This window comes from Chanos chanos, chromosome 6 (genome assembly GCF_902362185.1).
Source record: "Chanos chanos chromosome 6, fChaCha1.1, whole genome shotgun sequence".
NCBI lineage: Eukaryota > Metazoa > Chordata > Actinopteri > Gonorynchiformes > Chanidae > Chanos > Chanos chanos.
The window spans coordinates 29842591-29869048 of record NC_044500.1 but is presented as its reverse complement, the minus strand read 5'-3'; the positions used below and the strand labels follow the sequence as shown (position 1 = coordinate 29869048).

General features: G+C 42.6%; 2 protein-coding genes across 2 annotated transcripts in view; one reads left to right on the top strand and one right to left on the bottom strand.

Moving 5' to 3' along the window:
* Nucleotides 1-26458, bottom strand: part of lrp1aa (low density lipoprotein receptor-related protein 1Aa) — a 112545-nt gene that overhangs the window by 23106 nt on the left and 62981 nt on the right. Inside the window, exons 22-54 of the mRNA XM_030778709.1 lie at nucleotides 26216-26413; nucleotides 25444-25689; nucleotides 23764-23961; nucleotides 22596-22800; nucleotides 22144-22308; nucleotides 21670-21914; nucleotides 20859-20990; nucleotides 20475-20702; nucleotides 19972-20146; nucleotides 17372-17466; nucleotides 16907-17056; nucleotides 16316-16456; nucleotides 15929-16054; nucleotides 15597-15728; nucleotides 14468-14602; nucleotides 14030-14159; nucleotides 13750-13876; nucleotides 13440-13591; nucleotides 12828-12952; nucleotides 12151-12528; nucleotides 5258-5447; nucleotides 4901-5105; nucleotides 4286-4478; nucleotides 3288-3413; nucleotides 2952-3080; nucleotides 2708-2827; nucleotides 2262-2375; nucleotides 1843-1999; nucleotides 1376-1491; nucleotides 1149-1268; nucleotides 796-924; nucleotides 520-642; nucleotides 17-157 (exon numbers count right to left, since the gene is read on the bottom strand). Coding sequence (XP_030634569.1) covers nucleotides 17-157; nucleotides 520-642; nucleotides 796-924; nucleotides 1149-1268; nucleotides 1376-1491; nucleotides 1843-1999; nucleotides 2262-2375; nucleotides 2708-2827; nucleotides 2952-3080; nucleotides 3288-3413; nucleotides 4286-4478; nucleotides 4901-5105; nucleotides 5258-5447; nucleotides 12151-12528; nucleotides 12828-12952; nucleotides 13440-13591; nucleotides 13750-13876; nucleotides 14030-14159; nucleotides 14468-14602; nucleotides 15597-15728; nucleotides 15929-16054; nucleotides 16316-16456; nucleotides 16907-17056; nucleotides 17372-17466; nucleotides 19972-20146; nucleotides 20475-20702; nucleotides 20859-20990; nucleotides 21670-21914; nucleotides 22144-22308; nucleotides 22596-22800; nucleotides 23764-23961; nucleotides 25444-25689; nucleotides 26216-26413 — 5346 coding nt within the window. The remainder of the gene's footprint in view (nucleotides 1-16; nucleotides 158-519; nucleotides 643-795; nucleotides 925-1148; nucleotides 1269-1375; nucleotides 1492-1842; nucleotides 2000-2261; nucleotides 2376-2707; nucleotides 2828-2951; nucleotides 3081-3287; nucleotides 3414-4285; nucleotides 4479-4900; nucleotides 5106-5257; nucleotides 5448-12150; nucleotides 12529-12827; nucleotides 12953-13439; nucleotides 13592-13749; nucleotides 13877-14029; nucleotides 14160-14467; nucleotides 14603-15596; nucleotides 15729-15928; nucleotides 16055-16315; nucleotides 16457-16906; nucleotides 17057-17371; nucleotides 17467-19971; nucleotides 20147-20474; nucleotides 20703-20858; nucleotides 20991-21669; nucleotides 21915-22143; nucleotides 22309-22595; nucleotides 22801-23763; nucleotides 23962-25443; nucleotides 25690-26215; nucleotides 26414-26458) is intronic.
* Nucleotides 8688-10951, top strand: LOC115815719 (delta-type opioid receptor-like). The gene has a single exon (XM_030778710.1). It carries the CDS (start codon nucleotides 9708-9710, stop codon nucleotides 10767-10769), a length of 1062 nt encoding a protein of 353 aa, XP_030634570.1. The 5' UTR covers nucleotides 8688-9707; the 3' UTR covers nucleotides 10770-10951.

Sequence of the window (26458 nt, the reverse complement as noted above, 5' to 3'; positions counted from 1 at the left end):
TAAGTTGCCCTCTCACCTGGGCCATTGCAGCGAGGGTTTTTGGGGGCTTCGTCTGATTGGTCATGGCAGTCAAACTCTCCATCACACTCCCAGGAGCTCTGAATGAGACATCGTCCGTTGGCACAGCGGAACTCGTTAGGCTTGCAGGTGGGATAATCTGTGTGGGACGATAAAGCACGTCAGGTTACAGCTTCGTTACCAATTTACCAAATCACATCTCAAAACTACAACCTCATAAATGCGGCTGTTGGAAACTACACTGCAGTGTGCTTTCCACGCCTACTCTTGGGAACACAGTAAAATGCACATGTTATTCTAGCAATAACACACCTGATTTAGAAAACCAAGGACTTGATGAGTCATTTATTCAAAACAGTTCAATTTAATACATGGATACTGCCGAAATCCGGCTAAGCACCACTTAGACGTGATTATTTAAGGGTACTAATGAACACAATTACAGGGTAGAATCTTCTTTGTTAATATTATATCGAAAAAGCGGAGGTCACACACACTCACCGCACTCAATGGACTCGTCTGACCCGTCGCCACAGTCGTTGTCATGGTCGCACACAAAGTGTTTGGGGATACACTGTCTGTTCTGACACATAAACTCGTTGGCCTCGCACGTGTTGTTGAAAGCTACGACAGAATGACATCACGGTAATTCAAATCAACAAACCCGTTCATTAACATATTCATGCATTCACACACTCGCGTATATTTCAATTCAGCTCCTTCAGATGAAATGATGTTATTTATCATCCTCAGGAAAACTGATAAAATGCTACTCACTGCAGCCAGCCTTGACGCTTTCGTCAGCTCCATCCGGACAGTCTTTGTCCCCGTCGCACACCCAGTGCTGGGGCACACACTTGTGTGATCCTGGGCAGTGGAAGGCATCGGCACTGCAGGTCTTATTCTCTGGAAGTTTGGAAGAAGGAGAAAGCCCAAAATAGGAGGAAAATTAGAGAACTGGGAACAGGTGGTAGAAAAACTTGCCAAGGTTTCTTGGTGCTTGATTTCAAGTTGTACTGGTTGTCAACATGTTAAACATATTTCATTGAAGTTATACATGTTCATATTATGGACATGACATGGACGCAGTTCCAGGATCAGACGTTAAGGGAACAGGGAAGAGAACTCACTGCATCTGCTGTTGTCCTCATCAGTTCCATCACCGCAGTCGTCGGCTCCGTCACACACCCAGCGGCTGGAGATACAGCGATGGTTCCCACACTCAAACTGAGCCGCTGTGCAGAACTTATCTGTCAACACAGGCCAGGGCAGTCAGAAATAGAGCCAAACCACATTAAAAGTGTGTGTGTGTGTGTGTGTGTGTGTGTGTGTGTGTGTGTAAGTGAAGGAAACTCACCACAGTGTGCTTCATCGGCTCCATTCTCACAGTCATTCTCTTTATCACAGGTCCAGCTTTTGGGGATACAGCGTCCACTTGGACAGGCGAAGAAATTGGACGGACACTTCAATTTCCTCTTTTCTGTGGGGAGGGAGGAAGAAAATGAGTGCAGCTGAGGAAACAACGGTCATGCCTCAGCAAGTATTTCAATACTAATTATCATCACCACGTTATTTCTTTTAGGATCTTTCTTCAAAATCTTTAAGTCCCTGAAATGTGACTAATAGTGTACATTTCTCTGTAGACACCAGATATTTGCTGGTACCAGCCATGTCTCTGAAGTCATTTTAAAAATGTCAGGGTATTTGTGTGTGTGTGTGTGTGTGTGTGTGTGTGTGTGTGTGTGTGTGTGTTTGTGTGTGTGTGTGTGTTTGTGTGTGTGTGTGTGTGTGTTTGTGTGTGTGTGTGAAAAGCTGTGCTTGTACAGGCTACCTGGGCAGTTTCTCTCGTCAGAGAAGTCTCCACAGTCGTTGGCCCCGTCACACAGCCATGAGGGGGCATAACAGAGAGTAGTGAACTCACACTTCTGATAGGTCACCCCCTTCACCCCGAGACGGAAGTAACTGGAACAGTCCGTAGCAGCTGAGAGGGAGAGAAGACATAAGAAAAAACTGAGAAGAACCTGGAATAGTTACAGCAACCTGGATGTAAACTCCTGTTTTTGGTTTTTGTCCTCTTTGTATTATCTTCACAACATGTACATGAATGTACTCTACAGGTTCTAATTTTGCTGCTAGTTTAAAACAAGGGTTTGACATAAGTGTAACTGACTCACGGGAATAAAATGTGTTCTGATGTGTGTTGTGTAAAATGGTTTCAATCTAATTTAATTTTCATTTCTTACAGCAGTTCATCTCATCACTGGCGTCATCGCAGTCCAAGACTTGATTACAGCGACTGGAGTTAGAGATGCAGCGTCCATCTCTGCACTGGAACTGCTCCACCGTACACAGAGTGGCTGAGGGAAAGAAAGAAAACAGACAGACACACACACACACACACACACACACACACACACACACACAGAGTATGATTAAGGTAAAAAAAACTTTTTAATATCCTCTTTATGAGAGAAATAGAACATCTCCCCTCCTTTACTACTGCATAAACACAACCTAATGCTTAACTTATTTTTAATGATTTATTTATTGAGAGGAGATGACCTCACACAGGGTGAGCCGTGGAGGGACTGTCTCTGAAGAATCCCAGACTAATTCAGTGAACCGTGTGTGTGCATACTCCAGCGCTTTATCAAAGAATTTCCAAACATATAGAGGGTGTGTTAAATACCGTTACAGAAGAGCTCGTCTGAGTTGTCCCCACAGTCGTCGAGTCCGTTACACCAGGAGCTCAGATTAACACAGCGACCATTAACACAACGTCTGTAGCCCTTCTTACACACACGGTTGGCTAAGGGAGCAATGACAGTTTAATAACCATACCCAGAAAAAGACATAAGCAATCACATGCAAACACACACACACACACACACACACACACACACACACACACACACACAGTTACAGTCACTCACCGCAGTAGGACTGTTTCTCATCAGATTTATCTTTGCAGTGGGCTCTGCCGTCACATGTCAGTGTGTAGTTAATACAGTCTCCGTTTCCACACTCAAAGTCATCAATGCTGTTACACGTGGTGTTCGCTGCTGAATATCAAAAGGCCCGATTTACATTAAACCGTTTCCATCACACAGAGTATGTCATTCTTACGCCTACTGAGAATTTTTATACAGTTGTATTAAAACGATAAAGATGTATTAGAATAAGCTTATATTAAAATAAGCTGAAAATAATGTGCGTTATGACACACTTAGCTTAAGTCTCAGCTCAAATGCTTCAAACCGCCCTCTTACCAATGCATGTGTTGTCATCCAGTAGTTTTCGGTCATCACGGCAACTGCAGTTGACCTTGCCCTCTGAGGAGAGCAGACATAAATCCTGGCAGCCTCCGTTATTTACTCTACAGGGTGAGAATTCACCTACACACACACACACGCACACACACACGTACACACACATTATATTTTCATTTGGTATATGACCATGAATAACACAAATTCTAAAACTCTTCTTTCTTTTCCTTTTGTTCTCTCTGGTTCAGACACAGACACAGCCACCATTGAGACTGTAAAAGAGCACTCCATCAGCTTGCTTCTAACGGAAACTGACACAACCCAAATGGGATTGGCTCCAGTGTCTGCAGACTAACTTCAGGAGGAAGACATGAGAAGGAAACATAAGAGGAGACAGAGAGAGAGAGTGGAGATTTATCTCTAAAGTCCCTTCATCGGGGACAGAACCGCTGTAGAGCAGGAAGGGAGGAAAAATCATTTATTTTTCATCATCAAACACACCCTCTTACAGAAGATTAAATTCAATACCTCCAAGAAAAATATATACAGCATACAGAGGAAGGGATGCATAGGGTGGAATGATAAGGAATGGGAGGATTGCCAGGGACAGACCAGAACAAAAGCATATAAGGTTGAGGAGACTGAAGGAACCGACTTGGAACAATGGGAAAACTCGGGGAGTAACTTTCTCAGTTTGAAGGGCTCAGATGAGAACAGACAGTGGTACAGACGAGACTGGTGAGCTGAACTGAAGACATAAAGGACGTTGTGTGTGAGGAGGCCCAGTTCCTCACACACATCAAATTCTTCTCAGATCTGTCACCCTCTCAAATTACTCTCAGCACATCATTACCTGTGCAAACTCTTAAGCCAGGAAGTCGAGCAATGAGAAATGTAATGAATCACTCACAGAGGCACAGACATACACACACACACACACACACACACACACAAACACAAACACACACATACGGAATTGCATTCAAGCAGAAGCTTACAGCTGTTTGTGTCGTTAGCGACGGCAACGATGCCCATCGGCTGTTGAGGTATGTCGGCCCGCAGAACCTTCATGACTACGCCGAAATATTTGTCGGCTCTGAGGACAGCTCTGCGCACCCAGTCGGTCCAGAAAATATAGTCACCATAAACAGCCAATCCAAAAGGGTGCACGGGTTCATTCTTTAACACCACCTACAGGGGGAGACAAACATCACACAAGTGAATTAGGTACAGTATCTGCTCAGAAAAATTGTGCGTGGACTAATGATACAAAAACAAGAAAAAAAAAAAAATTAGGGCTAATGGATTTGGATTGGATTGATCAACCTGTGATTTTTTGCTTTCCAAACTATACCCCATAGTGTTGATATCTGTATCTGTATGTGGATGCAACTACCACTGACTGTTGTACTTACAAATAGTGTTTCAATGTGTGTGTGTGTGCGTCTGCCTTTGTATCCTCTCTGTAAGTGACTGTCGGTAATTGTAAATACTGTAGCAACCCATCTCTATTTGCAAGAGGTAAAAGAGTGTGTGTGTGTGTGTGTGTGTGTGTGTGTGTGTGAGCGCGCATGCATGTTGATCTAAGATACGTCAGTAATGATGTGACTCACATAGCGGCGGCTGCCATCGTATTCACATCGTTCAATCTTGTCCAGAGTGGCATCAGAGAAATAAAGTTTCTCTGCACGATGATCTATGGCCAGACCGTTGGGTGTCCGGATGTCACTGCCGATGATCCGCAACACGTTGGAACCAGACAGTGTGGCACGCATGATACTGGGAGACTGCTCGTTCCAGTTAGTCCAGAACATCAGACTGAGTAAAACAGAAGAAGGATAAAATGGCATATTATAATTTGTCATGTTTGTGATTGGTTTAATTTTTTAATATATCGACTTAACATTAACATATTAAATGGTCTTTAATTCACTGAAAGTGTAGAACTGTGGGCAGAGAAAAGAACTGACTTCTGACATTCATCAAGGACAAAGGCTCTTGGGTGGTCGTCTCCAGACATGGTGACCACAGTGTCACGGTCAAATGCCCCCCAGCGGCTCTGGTCCACAGTGTGGCGGGTGATGGTGGACGTGGTGTAGCTAGTCCAGTATAGTGTGTCCCAGGCTCTGTGATAGGCCAGGCCTTCCACTGAACCAACATCTGACAGGAAGAGAGAGAGAGAGAGAGGAGAGATAAAGTGTGTTTATGTGTATGTGTGAGAGAGACAGAGACAGAGACAGAGAGAGAGAAAGGGAGAGAGAGAGAGAGAGAGAGAGAGAGAGAGAGAGACAGACAGACAGACAGAGAGGGAGAGAGAGAGAGAGAGAGAGAGAAAGAAAGAGGAAGGGGGAGGGCTGGAGGGCAGTCAATCACAAATGCTTGTGAGGACGTCACTGGCACTTTGACTATACCAGGTCCTGCGCAAAGTCTAGTGAGTGAGGACATGACGAGCCTGTGTTAACACACACATACACACACACACACACACACACACACACACACACACACAAAACCACATACATATAGACTGTTTTCACATCACAAAACTACAAGACACATTAATAATACAAAACACATGCAATAAAAAGAATCTGGATTTGCACTTAGAACACTGCTGTTTATAAAATATTTAAAAATCTTTCATGTGGTTATTACGCAAGATTAAACAGTTTTGGAGGCATTTTTCAGCTTTGTTTAGGGACTATGACCATCAAAGAGCTGTTCACAGGAACCAAGAGAAGCAATTCTGGAACTTAGGTGGGACACTCAGTTCCTGGCTTCAATTACAGACATAAAAATGTAGCAGGGTTATTCATGCCAAGTTCACTTCCAGACTACAGGCACCAAGGAGCAAGGAAGCCCTTTCAGTTTTTAGTTCTGATCCTGCCTGAGTAAAAATCACTTTATGCAAAACTGTTGTCTCTAATGTCTACTGTCCCAACATGCCATGCCTGGTCAATGTTACATCAGTAAGAGACAGCTAATCTGTGGCTAACAGACTATCATTGTGATCAGAGCAAAGGGTAAACACACACTGCATGGGATGGGGTGAGTTAACAGCTGCTAGAGATGAAGACTGAGACTGAGTCAAAGGCTCTGTGTTCAGAGTAAGAGTGAGAGAGAGAGAGAGAGAGAGAGAGAGAGAGGGGCTATATTGAGAAAACAATTAAATGAATGGAATAACTCAGACAATTCATGAGGCCAAATTTTGCTCAGTCTCACCGTTTGATCTCCACGCATGCTGTTTACTCAACCTTAACTCACACGCGAGCAACTCCATGCTCAGATGCTACAAACTGTGGTGTTCGACTGTCAGAGCAAAGAAAAAACATAATTCAAAAAATACATAAATGTAAGCTCTAAGTGTAAGGGAGTGTTTGAAAAGTGCGATGTGAAAATAACATAATATCACATAATTATGAGGATTATGAAGACACACAGGGCTCTAATCAGACCCGTATCAGCAGGGGTTCCACTTTTTGATTTTTTGAGTGTATGAGTAACCTGATGAATCTATTTGTAGAATCACTGCCATTGTCAGAGGTAGTGTCTACTTGAGATATGGATCTGTTTGAGATAGGAATGTGTGTCTAAGCTGGTGACTTAAAACGTCAAACTCCACTGATGCTCATTCAATAGTGTGAACAATTTGACTACATGACAGTCTATGCTAAGGTGCAGTAAATAAAGACGCAAACAGTCTTTGTTAACTAACACAAATGCAGAGACACACACATTTTTCCTCTCTAATTTTAGCTAAGGTGCAAAAGGAGAGCCAAATGTGGTGCTGCCCCCTCCCCCAACATTTGGTATCATGTGGTTACTATTCAGGATTAAACCATTTGGGGAGTATTTCTGGCCTTTTCAGCTTTGTCACTCTAAGCAAGTTCCAGTTTCAGGACCCAAGAGGAGTGACTCTGGAACTCAGGTGGGACACTTGGTTCCTGGCTTGAATTATGGACATTCATGCCAAGTCATTCATGCCAAGTTCACTTGCAGACTTAAGACAGTGAAGAGCTGTAAACCTCTTTCAGGTTTTAGTGCCGATTCTGGTTGAGCAAAAATCACCTTGTGTAAAACTGTCTCTGGAGTCCTAGAATTCCATGACAGGTCAAAGTTACCTCAATAAGAGCCAGCTAATCCGTGGCTAATAGACTATCAGTGCCAGCACTGTGATCAGATCAAAGGGTAAACTCACTGCATGGAAGAGTGAGTTTATGGACATCAAGTCTAAGATTTTATAGCCTGAGCTGAATCAAATACTTCTCTCAGACTGTTTTCTACGAACTGGCTGAGACACATTTGCAAACAAAGGGGAGAAAACCCTAAAAACAATCCCTGAATTTGATCTCTGCCTTACCTAGCTCACATGTCGCTATTTAAACACTTTTAGGGGCTAATGTTAACGGCTGTCAGCACATAAGAAACATTAAGATGATGACAAATTAAATGTGAGCTATTATCAACCAGTCTTTTAAAAACAGTAAGGCAAGTAACAGTATCATAACAAATAATCACTGAAATTCTGAACAAACACAGGGCCTTATTCAGAGACGCGTATGAGACGGGAGTTTTCAATGTTTGATTTTCTGAGCGAATAAATAATGTGACAAATGAGACAAGGGAAAAGAATGGAACCCATTAACAGAGTGAGGGCCATGGTCACAGGTAATTTCTATTTGAGATAAGGTTTGGTATCCTGGCTGGCAACCTCAAATATCAAGCTCCAACCCAACAACACACAGCCAGCCCCCTGAGCTCTTGCCCCATCTGCTTTGGGAGTGCCAGTTTATGAGTTTACGAGCTGTTGAATGGCTTTAGCCCTTGAAGCCTTTGTCTCCTAAGGGTCCTTTCTCAACAGGTTTATGACTCCTCTTTTGGTTAGATTAGAGTGAAGTAAGATACACAGAAGTAAAGATGACAGCCACATAGATCAGAACCCTGCTCCTAGCAGTCCACAGGTGGAGAGTATTGAGAGTAATAACTTTGTTTATGTTTACAACACCACCACAAATATGTATATACAAAATATGTGTGGATAGCAAAATACATGAGAAAAAATGCACAAGATGTTATGTTCGAATAGGACTGGAGTGCTAAAGTTCAAGGTTTTATCTATAAGAAAGAAACAGTCTATAAAGCCACGTAGAAGATTGAAGATTTACCATTGCACAGAGGCAAAGAAACTTGATTGGAGTCCGGAGAGGAATTCTGAACTTCTGAGGGTTTTTTTTAAGAGATTTAAAATAAAAAAACCACTCCTGTTGTAAACTGACTGAACAACCAACCAAATGGATCATCCTGTTTATTGACCCTCGAGTTTCGTCACTGTACAGAGTTCAAGGGATATGTCGATCTCTCCCTCTCCCTCTCTCACTCTCTCTCTCTCTCTCCCTCTCTCAGACAACACATACAACAGGCAGCAGTATTCTTTCATGTAGCCTATGTTACAATCTTTTTTCCCCCCATGGCTGATTCTGCCTACGGAAACTGGGAAAGCTGATGGACTGACCACATGATTGGCTGAGAACTCCATCAAAGAGAAGCCCCATGCGCTCAACAAAGAACACAATTCAGCTGATTTCTGTGGAGAGCTGCCACCAGCAGTGGGAACGGAGGCAAGTGTATGGGATCATTTACAAAAGTAAATCTAGACACAATGCCTTACACAGGGGGCAGGCTGAATTTTCTCCATTGTACAGTCTTTTGAGATGGAGAGGGGACAAGTACACTCCTGATTGCAAGACATTAGAAGTGGACTTCTCACAGCCAAGTCTTCAGAGATCAGCTAAATGGAATGCACAGTAGATGACTGCTGATCTATTTTTGGAAGGAAGAAAGAATTTGGATTTGACCGCATGTTCTGCGAAAGGATGGACAAAGCTCAGAAAGATACAAGACAGCTCTGAAGGATTTTTTTTTTTTGATATTCTAGATGGTTTAGGATTGACATTTTCTGTTGCTCTGATTGTCTTTAGTGAGCTGTTGTGCTATTTAACAGTGATGTCATCATTCCAAGGCTGTCTGTTATCACCAAAGTTTTACAGCTAGTGTAAAAATCAATCAATGGGTGTGTTGTTATGTTGATCTGATTTCTGTGTTGGGTATTAAGCAGGAGCACTGGTGCCGCTGTTTGAATGACTCGTGTAATAAAACTACTGTGGAAAAATAGCAGTAGAATCAGGACAGCCTGGACTTTATCCTCAAGCTGGACAACTTGATGACCAGGTAAACACTAACCTCTGTCCCAAAGCACAGCCTAATATCTATAAGGTGGAGTTAAAATAAATTATGAGAAAGTGGAGTGTTATCAGCAGTATTATCCTGGACTACACCTTTACTTGGGTTCAACCTTAGCAGTACTGTCATATGCAGATAGTGTTTCAGTAACACCCAGCTTATCCACACAGTAACCTCCACATGGATAACGGAAATAATTCATTGGGAAACAGCTCTGATCCAGAGGTGAGTGATGTGGAGCGAGTGCTGGTCCCAATATTTGACACCTTAATCTTGGTGACAGGGGTAGTGGGGCACTGCCTTGTCATCGTTATCCTGGTTCGAATAATGCAGGGGGGCCGTGGACAGAGCAGTGGGGGGACGATAGGAACACAACACAGGAGTGCTAACGGGACAGACATTCTCCTCCTGTCTCTGAGCGTGGCGGATCTCCTTCTCTTGGTGTGCCTACCCTTCCACACGTACGCGATCGCGACCCGGCACTGGTCTTTCGGGAATTTCATGTGCAAGATTGTCAGCTTCCTCGGGGCTGTGTCTACATCAGCTAGCGCCTTTACGTTAGCCACCCTGGCTTTTATGAGGTACATTACAGTGGTTCATCCCACCAAAGCCTATCGTTGGCGCAGAGACAGTTTGCGTTTGAAAGTGGCCACGGGGGTACTATGGATCCCAGCTGTTATCTTGGCAGTTCCCCAATTGGTCTGGCGCACTGTGAGGTCAGGGTCGGAGACCTACAAAACCCAACAGGACCTGGCCTGTTTCAACTTCCTCTCAGAGACGGACCTGCTGGCGTCTGGAATCTGTCACTTCCTCCTTGCCTTCGTCTTGCCACTTGGTATCATTGTGGTTGCTTATGGGAAGATATACTGCTTTCTCAGAAAGACCAGACAGGGTAGTACTAGCCAGATTGCCCATCTGGAGCAGTACCAGAGACAGGTTACTCAGACATCTGCTCTGTTGGTGCTGGCGTTTGCTCTGTGCTGGCTGCCTTCTTATGGTCTAATGTTTGCACAAATACAGGACGAATGGACGGTGACTGGCCCCTCGCCCCGCTTTGGGCCTTTCGCCACTTTTGCTCGAATCATGGCAACCTCGTCCACTGTGGTCAATCCAATCCTCTACGTCTTCATGTCACAGAAGTTCAGGAAGGAACTAATTGAGCTGGGCCAAGGGGTATGTAAAAAACCCTCTCTCTGTGAACACTGCCAATGTATAAGGAGTCAGAATCAAAGGACACAATAGGATCTTATTGTAATGGCTTGTTTTGTTTTACAAATATATGGGATATTCAGTTAACTGAGTTATATGTACATGGATATAAACACTCTTCATTAATGCCTTTTATGTACAGACAGAATCCAAGATGATCTGTCAAAAGCTCCTCACAGCAAAGTTTACCTCTCTTGAATAAAATGTTTTTTCCACTTTCATTGCGCGACCTTTACTCGGATGTGACTTTGTGTGGATCTGTATGTTTGTGGGACTCTGTTGTGGGGATTATTCTTTTAACTTTGATGTTCAAACAGATGTTTATGATATTGCTGGTGATTCTGAGCTCTTTTAAGATCATATTTAGCCTGAAACAGTTTTCCACTGCTTTGCTAGTGCTTTATGGAGTGCTGTAAATCTGGCCGGTTATAAGACAACCTTCTCAGTGATATAAAAAAAAGAACACCAACACATTAGAGCAATACTTTTTGTCGTGTTTGATATAAAAATTTGATTGATAAAAACGATTACAGCCACCCCAAATATGAAAGAAGTCGGAGCACACAAAAAGCGCTTTACATGCAGTTATGTGTATCTCAATTTCTTTGATGACGCATGTGTCAACAGTGACTTGGATCAGTCAAACTAGTCCACACTAAGGCGGTGACTGGGACTTGAGTCAGATCTTACATCTTCTGTTTAGTCTGGTTTCAAACCAAAATATTTACAGGGTTTACTTCTGAGTCACTCCAGCTGGACACTCCTAAGTCTACTGGGAAGGTATCAGGGTGTGAACATTCAGAAGGATGAAGCATTTCATTCATAGCATAGACTGATCCTGAGCAAGCTGCACCAGAGAACACTACTTAAATAAAATTTGGGAACTAACACATCTTACTTTGTGAATACATAGTTTGATCCCTGTGTTATATCATACCCGCACACCTTGTTCATGACGCCTTTTCTTTTCACAATAATTATTCATAGGAAATATCGTGGGTGAGGTTTAACACAGAGTAAAAAAATATGAATGACAAGACCACAAATAAGGAATGCTACACAAAACTAACCGGCTCAGCTTAACAGTCTCATATAGTGCACAAAACTAGCAATGTCTGATCTAAAAGAATAATGAATCTCTAAGTTTAGATAGGCAATGACGGCCTAGAAGTCTATGTTATGGATAGCACAGGCGTGTCGCGTATGGTGACATAAATTACAAAAGATGTCAACATGTCATGGCAGCTTTACGACATCCCCATGAAAAAAGTCCTGAAAAGAGACAAAGAAAAAGAAAGACAGAGAACAAACAGAGTGATGGGAGACAGGAGGACTTACAAGGTCAAAAAGTACACAAGAAAAAGGTAGACTACAGGTAGACTACGAGAAATGAACCAAATGCTTAAACACTTACTCTCGACCACTGTTTTCCGATCAGATCCATCATCGTTAATCTGTTGGATGTTCCCAAAGTGGATATCACTGTAAAAGATGCGATTGGCTCCTTTGCCTCCTCCCCCGCCACGGTAATCAAATGTCAGAGCTATCACATTCTTCATGTGCTCTGGGTCTTCAAATGGTTTAATAGGTGCATTTAGATTGTTCTCATCTGACAGGTGCACGCTCTTTAGTATGGTTCGCTCCGAGTAAAGCAAATAGCCATCGTAGTCACGGCAACTCTGCCCGTCATCGGCAAGTACGCCGTGGGCACACGCACAGGTGCGCTGCCCATTACCACGGTAAAGACACAGCTGTTGGCATCCGCCATTGTTGTCCTTGCATATGTTGGTTCCTTAAAAAAAAAAAAAATGAGTGTAAGGACTCTATACTTAAACAGCGGTCAAAAGGTGAACCAAAGAGAGAAACGCATTCAGAGGTACGTGTCAAAATCATAGCTTGAGAGTTTGCATTTTGTTCCGTGGCATTTTTCTCCCATACTATTACATTCAAGATATCCTTTAGAAAACTGGTAAGTATAGCAATCACACAGCTGATTGTTCTGGAATGTTCTGTGACTGAATGTTACCGAATGCGTATGAGAGCAGAGAGGATTACTCGAGGGGGCAGGGCGGGAAACTCCAGGACACTCACCCTGTTGTCTGGCCCTGTTGAAGACTTTGATGTCTTTGAGTTGCACTCCAATACTTGTCCTCAGAGCCACTGAGTCTGTGGCGTTATCCTTACTGCCTCTCTTTATAGAGCCGTTCTCATGGGTCCTAAAGCCAAGACAGGACAGAGTAAATGCCGATTTTAACAAAAGGTCACACGAAAACAGGGACGTAATTCATTGTTATTATGTGGTATTACAAAGGTTGAGCTTCAAAGAAAAGTTCTTCTTGCTTTTAGTTAATTCGGTACAGAATACTCAGTGCAATAGACTGATGACATCCTGTACGAGGCTTGACAAACTGAAGACAAGAAAATACAATATCAGACCAATATTTCCCTATTTTCCCAAAATTTTTCCTTCAATTTATTCTCTTAGTGACCAGTGTTTACCATTATTCATGTTCACCCAAAATGACCTCCTTTTATATGGTTTTATCACACAGGTTTTAGAAAAGACACCTCAAACACAATGACATCTTCTGTGTTCCTCAACCTACATAATCACACAGGGAGTACAATGATCAATGATCCCTCACACACACACACACACACATACACACACACACACACACACACACACACACAGACACTTGCCTGTCACTCCAGTAGATGTAATTCTCAAACACAGAGACAGAGAACATGTCCATGTTGTTACTGGCCAGCACAACTTCTCTGTTCTGTCCAGTCTCCAGATTAATACGCTCAATTTTATCAGTGCGTGCATCGCACCAGTACAGCATACCCTCCTACAGAGCACACAGATCATCACCATGACAACAATTCACAATGCACAACACAGTCACACTGACATCAAACAGACATGGTTGATTTCATTACGACGTGTGTGTTTCAGTGTTGAAAGATCAAGAGAGCATAAGTGTGAGACTGAAAAGGAACTGTGTACCTGGTAGTCAATGGAGATCCCATTAGGCCAGCTGATACTGACGTTGACAAGCACAGCCCTCTGGGAGCCATCCAGACGTGACCTCTCAATGCGAGGGTACTGACCCCACTCTGTCCAGAACAGGTACCTAAACATACACACACACACACACACACAGACACACATATGACACATGACAATAATGTATAAAGAGCAACAGTGGGTGAAACCCTACAAAAGACCAACACAATATATCTATGAGAAACAGAGACAGAGAGAGTGGACAACAGAACGAGCTCACCCTTTCTCTGGGTGGACAGTGATAGCTCTGGGTTTGTCCAGACCCTGTGATATGACCACGTAACGGAAAGAGCCATTGAGACGGGCCACCTCAATCACGTCAAAGCCTTGATCTGTCCAGTAAATGTTTCCTATGAGGGAAAGCATAGAGAAAAGCAGGACTAAATATCCAAAACCAAGACACAGTCTGCATTACAAAGAGTTCATAAACTAGACTGTTTTTTTTATAACATTTTACAACTCTGGTTACTATGGTTAACAAAACACAAACCAAACATCTACCTGTGTACCTGTGTGTATATGTATATTAGAGTGAAGAATATAAAAGCATGGTAAAGTAAGAATGAATGTGAGTGCAAGTGTGTGTGTGTGTGTGTGTGTGTGTGTCTGTGTCTGTGTGTGCGCGCGTGTGTTTCAGATCCTTAAATCCAGTCCACACCTGCAATCCAGTCCACAGCGATGCCTTCAACTCGTCCGATTCCATTGGTCACCACATCCTCTCTCCAGGTCTGGTCTCTCTTGGCTCTGCTTATGGTGCTCAGGCCCATGTCCACCCAGTAGATAGTGTCATTGTCTAAACATCAGGGGTCAAAGGTTAGTCAGAGGTGCCAAAATCAAGTGGCCAAACATTTAATTTCAGTAGGTCAGATAAGATGAATGAAACTAGGCAGTATTTTCAAGAGCAACACTGTGTACACTTCAAAAAAAAAAGTTAATAAATCACTGATGCTTTATTTGAGGGTAATAAATCACTATCATGTCTTTCAGGAAAGGCTCCATCTATCATTCTGACCACCATTGTGTTCTTATCTTTAAAGGTTTATTGAAGTATTCCACTGGTTTTAACAGATGAGTTTCAAAACGCTAACATTAGCGTAATCCACTGGAAAATGGGAGAATGTGAGGACACTACCCTAACAAACTTTTCGACAAGTCTTTTATGCCTAAACTGTCAAACCATTTATGTCGCTGACATTAGAGATAAAAAGTAACTCTACGAGCATTTTCGCAAGCTACTTTTTTTTTTTTAAATTAGACTTTTATTGCTCGTCTCAATATGTTACCTAGGATACAATGTTTAGACCTCACGCTTATCCAATGACATCTCAAGGTGATGTGGCTTCGCTGATCTATTTTAGCAGTGTTTACAGAGAAAATCTACAAGATGTATGACAATGAATTGTACTTCTATACCTGGATGTACTTGTAACGACATGCATAACCTGATAACTTCAATATAATTCAAATTTAGCCTCTGTAGCCCCCGCAAACTTCCACCGTTTCCAGCTGAGGATGCTAATGTTAGCATTTAGAAATTTTATGTAGTTTTTTTTTTAAATACATATAATTATTATTTATTTATTTTTAAGAAAAGAAGAGTGAAAATGGAAAAATCATGAAACTTTCCTTGAAGATATTACATTTCCCACATCCAGCAGTTTTGTGGGAAAAAAAAAAAACACAAAAAAACAAAAACCCAGCAAGGAGGTGTCAGGTGAGATAGCATAAAGAAACACATAAGGGCTCTTAAACTGTAATATGGTGCATCATGAATGAGTGAGACTCACCAGCATGGAAATCAATTCCCACAGCCAGAGAGGTGCCAGACACTGGAACCAGAGCGTCAGACTTGTCTGCAGGGTCCAGTGGGATGCCCCGAATGCCCTCGTGAACAGAGTACAACAGGAAGGAGCCCACACCTGCAGCCAAACATGCAAAGTCGTATGTTGCAAGCTGCTGCCTGCCATATTCCGTTCATGCATTTGGTCACATTCGGCTAACACAGAGATAAAATATACTAAAAGGTGTATGGAGTCTCCATCCATGGAGTTTTGACATTTCACATGAGAATTTAAAGTGACGGTTCACAAATAGCACTCTGTATGTGCGGGTTTGTTACCTTCACAGGACTGTTGCCCACTCTTCAGACTGTAACCTGCGGTGCACATGCAGGCGCGGGTGGTTGGTGAAGTAGGCAGGCATAGCTGAGAGCAGTCTCCATTGTTTTTACTGCACATATTAGAACCTGGGGAAAAATGCCAATTTATTCAACCGCACTCCCATCTCAAATCTCTCTTAAGTGCAGATCGATATCATTTTCCTACAAATGTTATGTATCAGTCAACAGAGTGACACCTCTGAGACTTGGGGGTTCCAGATTAATTTGACATCAGTGCATTACAGTGCTGTCAAAAGCTGAATATTATTCTGATAACTCCTTTTGACATATAGCATGATTTAAGAAGCAAAACGAAACTCCTGGGAGACAGAGAATTCACACACACACCTTTCTGTACGGTTTCATTGTAAATCTTCATGTGCATTATTGGGGACGTGCTGTTTCTCAGAACCTTCCAGTTGCCCCCATCACTCTTATCACATGTGCCAATCTGATCTGTGCCTTGGTCTGCCCACCACAACTTCTCACCTATAAACAGTCAGCAAATCACAGAATGACACATCATAGTAAAGGACCAATCAGAGGCTGAAATCTGACACAGTATATGATTTCTTGTAAAGTCAAGGAATAGAGTTCATTTACTAACAAAAAAAGAGCACAGTGAGACACATAATGTACTACTCTTATTACCATGTTGATAAAGTTTGTAAAACATTTTGTGTGTTTTTAAGTGAAAGAAAAGAGCTTTATCAGTAGAATTTTAACTTCTTTTGGAGATGAGTTCACAGTAATTTGGAAGTCATGTGATCCTAAATTGACAGTTTTATTTCCTTGGTGATCAGAAATAAGATTTCTCGTGATGACTGATCTTTTTTTTTTTTTTTCATTCTAAACCAAAGGAGATGACAGTACAGTATATGACCCGTTTTAATCTAGCGGTCCCACATGCCAGCGGTATAGATTCTCATGGGGTCATACCCATTATGGCCAGTGCTGAGGCTTTGTTCAGTTTGCCCTTCATTCCTTCCAACACCTCCAGTCCACTGCCGTCCAGTTTACAGCGATTAATGGTGCTGTTGCCTGAGCTGATCCAGTACAGGTGTTCTGTGTCAAAGTCAATGGACAGACCTGCAGAGAGAGGAGAAGTTACAACGCCATGCCAGTGCCGTAGTGAGGCTCCGACACTCCAGGGTGTGAGTACGTGTGCAAATCATATTTACAGGAAGAATTTTAGAATCAAATACTTGAGCGCTTTCTAAAGGACGCAACATGTTTGACAAAAGTTTTGCTTGAATGGTAAAAATTCATTTTTGAGCATAAAGCCCCTCAAGGTCTTTTTTAATTTGCAAAGCCAAACCACCCACAGGTAATATCAGATGTGCAAGCATGAGCTTAATAAGCAAACCTGTTCTTGGGTTGTTATAAATGGATTAAGATACCTACCAACAGGTCCTTTCTGACTGGTAAAAAGAACACTGCGGTTGCTACCATCTGTGTTGGCCATACTGATGTTGTCTCCATCTGTCCAATAGAGCTTTCTAGAAATGGAGAACATGACACTTAGAAAAATGATTTATGTTGCAAAGTCACTAACTGTTCAATTGAAAACAGTGTATGTACAGAGTAACTTTACAAAGCACCACACATCAGCTCACCATAAAGAAAGACTGAATGTGTGTGTTGGACTTCTTCTTTATCTATGTGTGTCTAGGAAATTTGAGGACACCATAGATTTTCTAGGTAACACAGTATATGACATAGGCCAAGGTGTGTGTTTTATGAGTGTGTGCGTGGTAAACTTTGTGCGTCCTTACGCATGTTCAAGTCACTAATGAATGCATCAGTTTGTAAATTGCCTGTAATCAATGTACAGATGCTCAAGGCTGTCTCTCAAGTGGCTTCCACTTCATTTATTTTCACTTAATCTACAGTGTAGGGTTGCCTCTAGCAACCTGGTTGCTAAGAGAGGGGTCAAGGGTAATGTAGCAGAACATAGATGGAGGCTGATTGGGTTAGACCGAGCAGAAAGAAGTCTCATTTGATTTAATCACACATATCTAGCCAAACTCAATTGAAGTGCAGTTTACTGTGTATTGCTTTGTTCTTGATGCCTCTTTCACTGTCTGTTCCCCAGTTGCTTTCTCACCCTCCGCTTAGCAACATACATATGCCAGTACACACAGAATGAGAAGACGGCTGTAACCTTGAACAAGGGCATTCAACATTTCTAAAGCACGAACATACATCTTTTATCCTGTCTTTGTCAAACTTTTACCAAGTCACAAATACCCATGTCTCATTTGTAAAACCTGCAAATGTACAAAAGATAATCTAATTAAAGCAAACCCCTACTTTTTCTATAAAAGCTAAAACTTTCTCATATCTGAACTTGCAGGTGTGTGGATTAAACACATCTCAGACCCTGTGTGTGCACGCTTTTGGAGTAATGAAATAAAATCCCACTGCAGCACTATCAATGTAAATTAGTTCTTCACAGACAAACGTTATTATGTGCAAACACATATTAACATGTGTAAGCGAATAATTTCTTGTTCACTATACTCTTTAAAAAAAACAAATATATAAAAATTTTTGCGGTGTCTGTTACAACCATGCCAGCACTTGGGATTTAAGACATCTTATCTAAGCACTGTCCACTCATGGCTTTATTTTCACAGATAGTAATATCCTGCGTGAACTCGCTGACAGGTGCTATTCTTCTCAACACTTCTCAGAGCCTGCCACATTTAGAGCAGGCGTGACCTGTCAGGCCGGCACAAAGAGCTCGATACAAAAAAATGTATGCCCTCCTGTGAAATTAGTTTTTATATTTGGAGAAACATCTTTTTTCCCCCCCTCAAACTCAGCTCTTTGTCCTATCTTCTGTAGCTTCACCAGCCAAATCCAGCATATTTAAAAATGAAACACTTACAGACTTTAACTGTTGGTGGGACCATAAAATTGTTCATATAGGCCAAAAATGTAAGATATGTGTGATTTAGCACTTGAAACAAGCATATAATGGGTAAATATGTACACTCAGCTTCCAACTGTACGCCAATATTTTGTGTGAAATGAATGAGGTTGTTCTTAGACTGTGAGCACCATACATGTATGTAAATGTGTATGTTGTGTAAGGGGCCCTGTGGACAACATTTAAGGCTACACGCTTCTCTCTTTCTCCAACTACCAGCTAAACACAGGCGTGTATTTGACTTGTCTTTGTGTCTTAAAAAAGGGAAAAAAGAAAAAAAAAATCTGCAAACAAGTTTGACCTCAGCTCTCTGGAGAATGTGAGTTTGTGTGCGTATGTGTCTCTGCAAAATGTCTGGGTTTTTTTCTTTTTTTTTTGCCACCATTTGCTCTGACTTCCATCTGGAAATGGAGTGCATGTGAGCCTGCACGCATATACACACACACACACACACACACACACACACACACACACACACTTGCAGACAGCATCTGCTTCTTATTTGAACCTGTGCCAGAGAAGCCCACACCGGAAACATTCCACTGGCTCAGTGGCTGACTCTTTTTAAAAAGAAAAGGAGGAGGGGGGTTAAAAAGTGGAGTACCGCAAAAGAAAATACCCCTGTTACATTCAGCAAACACACACACACGAACACACACACAGACACAGACACACACACACACACACACACACACACACACACACAAACACGCTCGCTCGCTCGCTCCCTCACTCACTCACTCCGTTAGTCATTTAAAGAGCTGTAAAGTGAAGCCTGTCCTGGCCTTGTCTTAGCAGCAGTACAGTAGTGTTGGAGAGAGGAGGGAACAAAAGAGACAGAGAGAGATCTAAAAGTCACCCGTTATCTGAACTACCCCATTTGTCAGAACAGATCTCAGTGACTAGCACCAGGGTGTCTCACCATCATGTGTTTCTACCTCAGAGGTTTTGTGTGTGTGCGTGTGTGTGTGTGTGTGTTAGTGTGTGTGTGTGTGGGTGTGTGTGTGTGTGTGTGTGTGTGTGTGTGTGTGGTAACAGGTCTAGGCATGTGTTAAATGACAAGTCTCACCCCAGTACTGGATGCAACACTAAGCAGTGGGGTTTGTCCAGTCCCTGGATCACAGCGTTTTTGAAGGAGCCGTCCAGTCTGGCCACGTTGATCTGCTTCTTGTTGGCATCGTAACTGGTCCAGAACAGGTTACGAGACACCCAGTCTACTGCCAACCCATGGGCATTAGGCAAATCTGAAACACACAAAGCACACAGACTTACACACACCAAGCTTACGGTATAAAATGAACAAAAATCCCTCATTAACATCAGTTAATAACAAAGAATGAATATCTCTCTTTCTCCACACAAACAAACATGCTCACAATATATATATATATATATATATATATATATATATATATATATATATATATATATATATATATATAAATAAACACGCATACATATATATATATATATATATATATATATATATATGTATATACACACATATATTATTTAATATTATACTGTACACACACACACACACACTCAGTCACGCTCTAAAGATGGTCTAACCTGCTGAGACCACTGTTTCGATGCCTGTGCCATTGATGAAAGCTCTCTTGATGGTCTGTGTGCGGACGTCAGACCAGTAAATACGCTGTTCCAGAGCGTCGTAGTCCACCACCGTGACGTTATCGATGTCGGGAACAGTGAAGGAGATGATGTAGTTGTAATAAGGGTTATAGATGTCCACGCCCCGAATCTCTATCTGTCGCGCATACAGCAAGAACTGCCGGGACTCTGAGAGGGTAGAATAAAAGAGTCACAGAGCGTCTTCGCATGTAGGATAAAGTCCCAAAACAAAATACCACAAACATATCATTCTCTCTCTCTCTGTTCAGGCTGATGGGCTTGTCGCTCGGAGGGTTGCCATGGTAACGGCGTGGCTGTTCTTACCGTAGCAGGTGTGATTGTTGGGGCCCAGTCGCATCAGGTGGGGACAGGCACAGGAGAAAGTCTGATTATAGTTAATCAGGCAGAGATGAGAGCATGGACCCAGGCCTCCATTAGCAGCACAGGGGTTAGGGGCTGTGTGTGTGTGTTTGTGTGTGAGAGAGAGAGAGAGAGAGAGAAAGAGAGAGAGAGAGAGAGAGAGAGAGAGAGAGCGGAAGCAAAGAGAAAAGAAAAGGTCAGAAAGTTAAAATTGATTAAAACATTATTTCCAAGCACGTCCGAAGTAATTTGGCCTTGCTGTCTGGTCCTGTCTAGCATAAGTAAACAGATGTCTTGCTCCATGAGAAAAACTGAGGGAGGTAAACAGTTGTGACAGGCTAAGTTGCACGCTGCTCGCCTCTACAGCACTGACAGAGCACATCAAGGCATCTGTCCATCAAGCCCAAGGGTTACTACACACACCTGACTGTCTCTTTCCCAGGGGTCAACAGCACTGAGAGGAGACCAACACTCTCTCAATAGGTCTTAACCAATGATGCGTGACACGTGGGTGTCACCTGTATTTGCGGTTGAACAGACATTGAATAAAATGACTAGCTAACTAGCATCATGTTTTTTTTTTTTTTTAATTGCTTTTTGTTTTTCTGCTTGGGATGTTCTAAAACACTACACAACACTTAACTGTAATAATTAGCAGCCAAACGATATTAATATTCATTTACTGAGACAATTTTTTGAGTCCTCTATGATTTCAGCTAAAGGGAACAACTTTCCTGTTGGATGGGGTAAATGTAAAGCAGTGAGTATGTATTACCCTGAGGTTGTCTGGATGGATGGTACACTTGCAGGTCAAACGGTTGTGTGTTGGTTCTCTGAACCACAGTAACGTTGTTGCCGGTCCATTTGTTAGCCTTAGCCAGTGTGTTAGTGCGCCAGTCCGTCCAGTAAACCTCTCCCCCGTACATGGTCACGGCGAATGGGTGCGACAGGTATTCGTGTCCCCTGAGAACCTCGATCAGCCCAGAACCATCGTACTTGGCTGAATAGATTGCATCGGATCTAGTGGGAAAGACAAAACTGGACATGTTGACTCACGGAAAACACCACAACGTTAAACTCTACGCAACATTCGCCTTTATTATGTTTGACAGTCCAAAATTTCTCATAACAACCTGTATGTCCTTATTTGACCTGTCACACAATACAGCATTATATTCGTAACTGTCATATTCTTTCATCCTTTCAATAAGTTTTACAGAAATAAATATATATCTCTTTATGTACGAACCTTGCGTCTATCCAGAGGATTCGGCGCTCCAGGTAATCCACAGTGAGGCCGTTGGGCCAGCCACCATTCCCGGTCTCTTTATGAATGGTCCGTCTGCCCTCCCCACTCATTGATGCAGCTTCGATCCTTGGCATGCTGGCATCCCAGTCCGTCCAGAAAAGAATCCTATATACGGGGAGAAAAGAGTGGGAGAGAGAAAGAGACAGAAGAGAAACAGGTGGCAGTTTATCTACTAGAAGTGACTGTAGCTCACTGCAACCGGAGCTCTGTAATGACACTGTGCTCCTATTAAGGCTGCCAGAGGATAAAAAAAGCCCATAAAGATTTGACTGTTACAGGGGACGGTATAATCTCTTAAAGAGGCTGAGAAGTATCATCATGCCAGGTATGTTACATGAATCAGAGAGGATCGTGTAAAGCTAGTATCCGAGGTAACGGCCAAAGCCCCGTACCCCTCTCTAGGGTCCAGAGCGATGGCACGGGGGTGTTCCACGTCTCCGGCCAGCAGGGTGGTACGCATGGTACCGTCCAGTTTGGCCACTTCGATCTGGTCCAGGTTACTCTCCACCCAGTAGATGTTCCCAGCTATCCAGTCCACTGCCAGTCCCTCTGGTGTCGCCAACCCATACTGGATCACAACGTCAAAACTGGTCAGAACTGTGTGTGTGTGTGAGAGAGAGAGAGAGAGAGAGAAAGAGAGAGAATGATTCACTGAAAAAAAAAAACTTACCCTGAGTCCAGCTTCATTATGAAACAGTTTGTTTTGTTAAAGAAGAAAAAGATAAGCTGAAGTTAGGCTAAAATGACTAAGGACCAAACTATTTCATTCCCGAGGCTGCAGAAGACAACAAAACAGAGTTGTCAAAATCATGAACTAGTTGAGACCAGTCATTACAACACAGAAAATGAAAGACTTACCTAAAAATAACAAGGGACGAAAAACAAACTATTTTTCTTTCATCATTCTCTCTTCTTTTTTTCCTACCTGCTCATTTTTCCATTCCCTGACACTAATCACAGCAAACGGACTAATCAACCCAGACTGCTTATTATCCTGAATGGAGTCAGCACACGCACACACACACACACACGCACACACACAGTGTCAGTATACACTCATTACTCGGCTCTGTTTAATGAGGGGGTCTTGCTTGCTCAGAGGATTCTGTGTGATTGATTGTTTTGTCCTTTTGAAGATGGCTGTTTTGGATTTGACTGATTGTTGTATCCTTATGGAGAGGTGTCGGCGTGCTTTTGATGGATTGCGTTTGCCTTTCTGAAGGTAGACAGAGCAGATGCTCCAAACTTTGCCAGCTGGCTCTTTCAGGATGATATAATACAAACTGCGTTAAGCATAAATCCCAACGCTAAGTCGTACAAGTAAGAAACAGCAGGTGACTGAATCACTTCCTTGTTAAGTGTGCCTAGTAAATTCATTTAAAAACTTTTGCCTATCTCAATTCGGGAACTGCAAGAAGTTTCTAATAACTACTTTTCAGATCCGTCGTTGAACCCTTTGAGAAAAGCTGTAGTTAACCTACAACCTAACCATAAAAATGATCACCAGCGCCAACACAATACAGTTGTGCCCTGAACAGACAGAACAGAACAGACACTTACCGCCGTTCTCTGCCAGTTTACCACGGTAGATCTTGTCCTCCACCACGTCGGTCCAGTAGAGCGAGCTCTCGTTGAGGTGGAAGTCCAAAGCGATGGTGTTCCGCAGGCCAGGAACCAGGACGCTGAACTCACCCTTGTACAGGTCAATACGGCGGATCTCATGTCGGTTGGAGAAAATGATGAATGGTTTGAAGGGATCTGTGTAAAAAGAGAGAGAGAAAGAGAGAGAGAGAGAGAGAGAGAGAGACTGGGTACTTATCACAGGCTCTGTACATAACAGGCCAAATCAATGGTAATATCCGTAACTGCTGATAAGATCTGAAAAGCAAGTTATCATGGTTGCTGATGTAGCCACTTGCCCCTGGACATCCTAACACACAGTATGGTATACTACGTATTAAAGTGCTTTAAAAGATTTGCATTTCTAATGTTCTAAATAAATTACAATGAGGATTATTGCTCTTTAGAATGTAATATTGCATATAGCATTTTCATTATATCTGAAATGCCCCAGTTATAAATATATTAAAAGCAGATTTTCTTTACTGAAGTGGATTTAAACGGTTTTCTGAACATCACACATCAAGCACTGGGCGAACCCTTTCCAGAGAGAGTTTAGAGAGAGAGAGAGAGTCTGGAATGTGTGTGAGTCAAAGCAGGGCTTAGCACTTGGATTTGATTGAATTCTTCCAGACCGAGAAAGGAAAGTCAAGAGACCTTCTCACTCGTCCAACACTGATTTTCTTTCCTCTCCATTCTCCAAAATTACTTTTTGCGCATTTCCCCTCGCCCACTTTCGTTCCTTCTGTCTTTTATCTCCTTCCATCTTTTCATTGTGGTAAGTGAACAAAGTTCCAGTGTTTATACCCTTCACACAACCCTCATCTGTGTGTTGGTGTATTGTGGAGCAAAGTATCTACTATGCAATCTCAACAGTCTGTCTGTCTGCCTGTCTGTCTGTCTTTCTGTCTCTCTCTGTCTCTCTCTCTCCTGTAAATACAAAAATTCAACAACTGGGTGTTGGGTTGGCGCAACTACTGAAACCACACCACTTCCTGCCAAAATAAACCCCACTCTCATATGCCTCTTTTGCTTTCCACAATCTCTCATCTAAAAAACAAAACTGGACACTTCACGACTCCACCCTCTTTCCACCCTCATCCTCCACAACCTGATCTGAAACCGCAACTTCCCGCCAAACGGCCAAAGAGAACACTCCACTTACTCATCAATGACCTCTCACCACATTAGAACTTCCTCTGGTTACTGCAGCCGTCATCTATTACCTGATACCATAACCACATCCCTAATTCTCCCTCTCCTTCATCAATCATGTCTCTCCATTTCTTCTTTATTGTCATAGTGTTTGCTTTAGAGACTCTTCATGAAGCTTTTTTGGGAAAAAAAAAACAGGATTCAATCTTGATTCAAAACCCAAGTCTGTTGTGCCATCTTCTCATTTCAATTAACAAACATTTACATTGTTTGCACTATTGTCTGTTACTTTCTATTTTTATCAAAAACACTTTTGTTTGTATTTGATCCCTCTTAACATTTCCCTCTACTTTTCCTCACCCTGCACCTTTTTTCTCCAGACCTACTCTCCACTCTTTCTCTCTCTCTCTCTCTCTCCCTCTCTCTCTCTCTCTCTTTTTCTCCATCTCTCCCCCCTTTCCTCACCTAAGCTTTTGCAGCTCTCCATATCTGGTTCCAGGGCCCAGCCTTCGTAGCAGGAGCACTTTACGTTAAACTTGTCCTGTTCACAGCGCTGGCTGCACTTCAGGTGCTTGGCGCAGAAGCCCTGGATCTGACACGTCTTGTTGTCCGTGCCCAGCTCCATGCCCAGCGGGCACGAGCAGACGATTCCCTCCCCGGGGGCCACCGTGCAGTTATGGCTGCAGCCTCCATTGTTCAGAGAGCAGAGGTCTGAGAAAGACAGAGAGAGGAGAGCGATGACAGAAAAGATGAAATAATCAAAAAGAGTTTGCTGAGTGCTAGCTACACCATAAAACTAGTGAGAAAAGTTAAATGCTGATTTAAATGTTTAAAGCGTTAATGTTGATCTAACAGCATAAAGGCTTTATGGGAGTTTCACAGACTGGATACTCTTGTATAAATTAAACACCTGACCCAAAGTTCCCATCACAACAGTCGATCAAAATAACACATCCTTGTGGAATGTGCCAGAAAAGAAAAACTCAGACAAAAACAAAAGCAAACAAACTGACCAATGACAAATCACTGAATAGAAAGGAGAGCCTCAAAACCCTCAAGACTTAAAAAAAAAAATGACACCATTCAAAGCTACCAACTGTTCTCTGTTAACTGAGCTTAATAGCCAAACAGGTTACCAGAGGCTAATAACAGGGAGTACAACAGTTCACATCTGGATATGCAATTCTACAAGATCCCTAAGTGCTCTACTCCAGCGCCTTCTGGGTAATGTAGTTACCACACAGCTTTTCGTCAGAGCCATCTGGGCAGTCCTGGGTGCCGTCGCAGAGTTTGTCGGCGGGCAGACAGATGGTGGTGTCGTTGGCACAGACGTGATGAGAGAGCTTACACACCAGTGCCTCACAGTTGTCCTCGTCCGAGTTATCCTCACAGTCACTGTCTCCATCACACACCCAGGCCTTACTGATACACCTCGCTATGAAAACGGAAACGTACAAACACAGGGCTTTAGTCTGTGTGT

Excerpts from the sequence above, each read along its gene's own strand:
- LOC115815719 (XM_030778710.1), top strand. The coding sequence starts at position 9,708 with ATGGATAACGGAAATAATTCATTGGGAAACAGCTCTGATCCAGAGGTG.